Raw genomic sequence first — 6,461 nt, 5'->3', positions numbered from 1 at the left:
CTTGATGTGGGACTGTTTTGGTTCATTTTGTTTGGGACTGTTCGCACTTCCTGGACGTTTGTCTATTTCCTTCACCAGATTAGGAAAGTTTGCAGTCATTATTCAAATAGATTCTTAATCCCTTGCTGTATCTCCTCTCCTTCTAGTACCCCTATGATGTGAATGTTGTTAACGCTTGATGTTGTCCCAGAGGTCTCTTAGACTATTCTCCATTTTTAAAATTCTTATTTCTTTTTGCTGTTCCGATGGGGTGCGTTTTGCTACCTGTCTACCTTGACCTGATCCTCTGCTTTATCTAGTCTGCTGTTGAATACTTGTAGTGGACTCTTTATTTCAGTTACTGTATTCACTTTTGACAGGTTTTTTATGGTTTCTGTTCTTTCTTATGCTTGCTATCTCTGTGTTGAAGTTCTCACTAAGTTCCTTTAACATCCTTCTAACCAGTGTTTTGAACTCTGTATCTGGTAGGTTGCTTGCCTTCATTTTGTTTAGTTCTTTTTCTGGAGTTCCCTCATCTCCTTTCAGTTGGGATGTATTTCTTTGTTTCCTCATTTTAGCTGCCTCTCTGTGTTTGTTTCTATGTGTTAGGTAGATCTGCTACATCTCCCAGTCTTGGCCAAGTGGTCTAATGTAGTAGGTGCCCTGTGGGCCCCAGTGACACAATCTTCCTGGTTACCTGTACCGGGTGCTCCAGGATTTCCTTGTGTGGGTTGTGTATGCCTGCCTGTTATAGTTGAGCCTTATTGCTGTTGGCATGTCAGTGGGTGGGATTGACTTTCAGGCTGACTGACTGGTTGTGGGGTTTGGCCATGTCCACAGCTTATGGGCTGCTGTGTGTGGGGCTTACCCCATAGAACAAGATTAGCCCCAGCAGGCTCTAGTACCTGTTGAGACTGCCCTTCTCGTGTGCTGTTTTTTTTTTTTTTTTTTTTTTTTTTTTTTTTTTTTATTTTATTTATTTTATTTATTTTTTTGTTTTTTGTTGAGAGCCTACTGGCCCATGTGGGAATCGAACCCGCAGCCTTCGGAGTTAGGAGCACGGAGCTCTAACCGCCTGCGCCACCGGGCCGGCCCCTCGTGTGCTGTTTGTGGGACTACTTGGGTGATACTCTGCTCTGATTTGAAGACAACCTCCAAGTATATTGGTTCTGGGGCCTCTGGTGAGGGGCTCTGGTGCAGGCCTTGATTACCCATTGCCTGTGACTAGCCAGGCACTACCTGATGGGAGCTATAATGCGTTCCACAGTTGTTGCCTGTGCTAAAACTGGAGGTGTGTGGGAGAGGCCACACTGTGAAACGAGGATAGGTTGCACATAGTTCCACAAAAAGCCGGGACATCCTGAGGCCTGTTGCCATCTGCCAGTTCCCGTAAGGTTCATCTGCTCATAAAACCTTGTGTGGTACTTGAGTTGGGTGAGGCGGGGTCTCAGCTAGTCACCTGGGTGGGATGAGTTGTGTTTACCAGGTTAATATACATTGTGGTTTGGTGCCAGTGCTGAGCCTGGAGCTACTCAGCAAAAGTCTCAGTGCACACCAAGCTAGCCACTGCCCATCTGGGGCCTATGGACCTTTGATAGTTGTTGAAGAAATAGTGTGGGTGGGGCTGGCTGTTTGCCGAAAAAGTGCTTCCGGAGTTGGGAGAGTTGGGTGGGGCAGGGACCCAGGGAGTCACCAGGGTGGAGTGAGTGGAACTTACCATACCAATTCAGATTCAAATTTGGCCATGGGCTTGGAGAGAGGGCTCAACATAGGAATGATGGTACCCGACCGCCAGCCACATGGAAGAGGGACCCTACACAGGGAAAAATGCAACTGTCTCTCCAGTCCTCACTCTGAAGCCACACAACTCAGTTTCTCCCTGTATGTCTCCAAGGCCCACTGAGTCACTGTCCTCCTGCTGGAGCCTAGGGTGAGTGTCAGTGAGCAAGTGAGTCTGTGCATCGGCCCTTTAAGAGGACGTCTGGGTTTCCCACAGTCTTCCACCCAACAGTCAGAATCCCTACTGTTTTTCACAGCCAGGTGTTGTGGGGACTTATCTTCCCAGCACTAGTACTCGCAGCTGGGGAACTGGGTGTGGGGCTGGGGTCCCTCGTTCCAGTGGGTGCAACCTCCATGACTGAGATACCCGTCCTGATTCTCAACCACCACACAGAGGTTTGATGCTGGCTTGTCTGGGTCTCCACCTCTCCTACCAGTCTTAACATGGCTTCTTCTTTATGTCCTTAGTTATAAAACTTCTATTCAGCTAGACTTCAGATGGTTCTCCAGGTTGATTATTCTATAATTTAGTTGTAATTTAAATGTGGTCATGGGAGGATGCAAGCAGAATGTTTATCCACTCTGCCATCTTGGATCTTTCCAAAAATTTTCTGGTTTCTTGAATAGACATTTATTGCTATGAATTTCCTTCTTAGAACTGCTTTTGTTCCATCCCATAAGTTTTGGTATGTTGCGTTTCCATTTTCTTTTGTGTCAAGGTTTTTTTGGTTTTGTTTTGTTTTTAAATTTCTCTTGATTTTTTTCATTGACCCATTGGTTGTTCGATAGGCTTTTTTCTTTTGGCCAGGATCAGGTGAGGCAATGGTCTGACAGTGGTGAGATGAGACAGAAAAGTAGGTATTAATGACTAGAGCCATGATCGCATTCCATCTGGTCCTCAGAGTATCAGTTCCCAATTCCTGTGATAAAATACTCAGAGTATTTTTCTTCTGAAACATAGATGGAGCTTACTTAAATCTTTTATATTCCCCGCAATTCACCAGCAGCACAGATTGCTATAAAAAACTATGTTGGTGTTTGGTAGCAGTATGAAGGACAGTAAGCAGGTTAATCTCTTTAGCTGGAGTAGGAGAAAAAAGGTACTGCCAGGAAGCCAACCTTGAACCTTGAACTGAGGTTAAGTTAGAAGGAAGCCTTTAGAGATCATTCCCCTCCCCATCTCCATTACCCTTTTCATCCTGTCATTTGCTTTCCTTGCTGAAACGCTTGTTCCTGCTTATGGTGACTTAGAATAGGGTTTATAATGTGGCAGGAAGAGGCACCAAGGAATGACAAGAGTCTCTAATGTATTACCAGAGAGATGTTTTCTTGGTCACAGTTTTTTCCCCCCAAATGTAGTAGCTAGAGTCAATAATATTATTTTTGTTTTTAAAGAATAAAATGGGAATTTAAGAATAATAATATATGGCAGGTCTCTCCTTGCGGCCGCGGCGCGAGAGCGGAGTACGAACTGCTGCTGCCGGAGTCATGGCAGGACAGGCGTTTAGAAAGTTTCTCCCCCTCTTTGACCGAGTATTAGTTGAAAGGAGTGCTGCAGAAACTGTAACCAAGGGAGGCATTATGCTTCCAGAAAAATCTCAAGGAAAAGTATTGCAAGCAACAGTAGTAGCTGTTGGATCCGGCTCTAAAGGAAAGGGTGGAGAGATTCAACCAGTTAGCGTGAAAGTTGGAGATAAAGTTCTTCTTCCAGAATATGGAGGCACCAAAGTAGTTATAGATGACAAGGATTATTTCTTATTTAGGGATGGTGACATTCTTGGAAAGTATGTAGACTGAAATAAATCACTACTGACATGGCATCACGTGAAGCTGCCCATTCCACTGAAGTTCTGAAATCTCATCATGTAAATAATTTCCATGTCTCTTTTGTAATAAACTAATGATATCCAAAGTAAAAAAAAAAAAAGAATAATAATATATGTTTATGTATTAAATAAAAGTTTTAAAAATTTACACCGCTATTTATTCACATGTATGTAACAGTTTAAATGGTGGTTTATTTTGTATTGGGTCACTAGTTAAGAGTTTTTTTCCTGTTTTTATCAGTAATTATTTAGTGACTGTTAAATTTTACTCTAGGTTGTGTAACCTCACAGGAAAGTTTTAACTTGTTTGATGTCTCCTACGCGGACCCTTTTCACCCACCCCCCTTATCTGTTCCTTGTACTCTTTAGTAACTACTCTATATCAAGCATCACAGTTTTTTAGAAGCTTGCAGATTCAGTGAAGTGTGCTTCATGTTTCAGAGATGTATGATTCCTCCGATAACCTTGATTAGCAATCAAAAATAGTCTTAAATTCTGATATTGTTTATTAGGTTGAAACCTGAAGGTTCTTTTTACCTTACAGAGTGTATGATTCTCTGATTTTACATGATTTTTCTATAGATGGCAATATGATTGTTCATTTTATTTGTAGACTTTTAAAAAGTTAATATTCCAGGTATTGTACCAAGAACTTATTTTCTTAAATCATTTGACTGTAAGTCCCTACATTGCCCCCTCTTTAATACTTTTAGTGTACATTTCCTACAAACAAAAATGTTCTATTTAACATCACTAAAATCAGGAAATTAACATTGATATATTATTAACATCTAATCTTTAGATCTCATTCAAGTATTCAAGTATTTGAATGAGATAGCCTTTCCATTAGATTCACTGTTTTTTACAATTCCCTTCTATGTGTTGAAATTTTCTAATCTGATTATATGCCCACTTTTTCGGCTAGATTCTTTAACATGTTAAGCGTAGTTATTTTAAAGTTACTGTCTGATAATTTAAGCACTTGGATCTGGTTCTTTTGATTAAACAATCTCTTGACAATGGATTTTTTTCCTTGCCGTTTTGTATGTCCCATAATTTTTTAAATGAATTCTGGGCATTGTTTGAACAAGAACAGTAGAGAATGTGGTAAATAGTATTTGTCACTGAAAATTGTCCTTTTTCTGTCAGGTCGTTAGGGAGTGGGGTGGGGGTTAATTCAATCTATTCAATCGTTGAACTGGGATTGGGGTTTGTGGTAGCTATAGTTACCTTCAGTTCAGCACTCACTTCAAAATCCTTCTGCTGCCTCGTGCGTTATGTAGAACCTAGAGCGCCAGAGGGGTTTCTCTTGATATTCCTACTGCACCCTCAATCCTGCATGCCTGTGCCACAGAAGGGCTCTCTCTTCATGCTCCTACTTCTCCTCCAGGAAAAGGTGGCCTTTACTTTTAACTCCATGTGACGCTTGCGGTAAGGATGGGGGGTGGCGGGGGCACTCCTTGATATTCCTGGTGTAGCCAAAATCTTACACAGGCTCTGTAGGCCGGGGGGCTTTCTCAATGGTCCTCTCACTTTTCCCTGTGGCAGGCAAACTTTGCCTTGTATAGATGGGGGTTTGAGGTTGGGAGCAAGTTTCCTGCCCTTCCTCCTGGTGATAGCAGATCTCTTCTATGTGTACTGTCAGGACCATGGGCCTACCCTATTCCACCCAGTGGAGATGCTTTGGCTTCTACCCATACCTGGTAATAGTGTGTTTTTGCCTGAGACTGGGATGGTGGGCGAGGCCCGAGAGAGGAGAAGGGGGGAAATGGAGCAGCACTGTCCCTTCCCGCATCAGTTGCATATGCCTTTTCCTTAGAAGGGGTATCAGGGTTTGCTTTTATAAGAGAAGTTTCCAGGAAGTAAGTGGGGTTTTGGTCTCTGTACCCTTAGCAGGGGCTCCGTTGGGTCCCTTGACTGCCCTGCCCCTAATTTTTCTTGAGAGCAACCACTGAGCCCTGTGGAGAAATGTTGGTGAGTGAGTATGGACTCTTGTTTGTATCTGGGGTGCCCAGGGATTCTACACTCAATACTCTTCCACACTTGGCCTTTAATTATTTAACATATCAATTGTTTTCTTACCTACTTTTATGGCACCTACTGCTTCCTCCCATGCTCAGTTTTTTCTGTCATTAGAGGGGCTTGTCACCTTTTGGAGCTCAGTACACCGATTGAGAGAGCGACCTCAGCTTTCTGACATGCTGCTCTTTCTCATTCTTAGAGTGGAAGCAAAGTTCGCTTACAACTACAGAGTTTATTCTAGTTTTTTCTTGTTCTGTAGTTGCAACCACCTTCTCTTAACAGTGAGAAACCTGGCTCACATTATTCTTAATATGTAGACTAATTTGATCAGTTCTCTCTGTTAATAACGAATCTGCCATCACTGCTACCATCCTCTACCTCTCACGGGTAGCATCTTATCCCACTCGGGCTGTAATACCATCTTATCCCACTCGGGCTGTAATACCCTGTACCAGGCCACTTCCATGTCTGGATGTCATTCTCATTTTACTCAGGCTCTGACCTCCCCATGCATGCCCCACCCTTGGCTCCTCTCCTTTTCCTACTCAGGCCCCAGCACCCTGTTCTAGGCTCTTCTCCTGTGTGGATGCTCTTGTGGCTGTTTGGACTTTGACTCCCCACTCTGGACCACCCCATGTGGAATCCATTCTCACTCAGCCTGGACTCCAACACTCTCTCCAGGCCACCCCACTACACAGGTATCTACTTTTCGCTGGCTAACCTAATGGCTGTGGACTGATTTGTTCAAGAAGGGAAGGAAGGGAAACAGGAAGGCTCATATACTTCTATAAGAAAAAACTGAGTTCCTGAGTTAGTAACCATCCTTTAGTATAAATAACTAATAAATATATTTTA

General features: G+C 43.0%; 2 protein-coding genes across 4 annotated transcripts in view; both read left to right on the top strand.

Annotated features, from left to right (window-relative positions):
• TMEM68 (transmembrane protein 68) overlaps positions 1 to 6,461 on the top strand; it is a 43,087-nt gene that overhangs the window by 15,831 nt on the left and 20,795 nt on the right. Inside the window, exon 1 of one of the 3 annotated variants that reach the window (XM_081070756.1) lies at positions 5,151 to 6,304. The exons of the other annotated variants lie outside the window; for them this stretch is intronic. Coding sequence (XP_080926882.1) covers positions 6,241 to 6,304 — 64 coding nt within the window. The 5' untranslated portion in view covers positions 5,151 to 6,240. Of the gene's footprint in view, positions 1 to 5,150; positions 6,305 to 6,461 lie in introns of those variants that run through there. 3 annotated transcript variants of the gene reach the window in all.
• On the top strand, positions 3,247 to 4,498 carry LOC308506805 (10 kDa heat shock protein, mitochondrial; the record flags this gene model as incomplete). The annotated part of the gene is made up of 1 exon (XM_081070779.1): positions 3,247 to 4,498. The coding sequence occupies one exon, from the start codon at positions 3,247 to 3,249 to the stop codon at positions 3,553 to 3,555; it is 309 nt and encodes a 102-aa protein (XP_080926905.1). The 3' UTR covers positions 3,556 to 4,498.

Source organism: Rhinolophus hipposideros (genome assembly GCF_964194185.1).
Source record: "Rhinolophus hipposideros genome assembly, chromosome: 13".
Classification (NCBI taxonomy): Eukaryota; Metazoa; Chordata; class Mammalia; order Chiroptera; family Rhinolophidae; genus Rhinolophus; species Rhinolophus hipposideros.
Note: the sequence above shows the minus strand (reverse complement) of the source record. Positions and strands in the feature narration are given on the sequence as shown.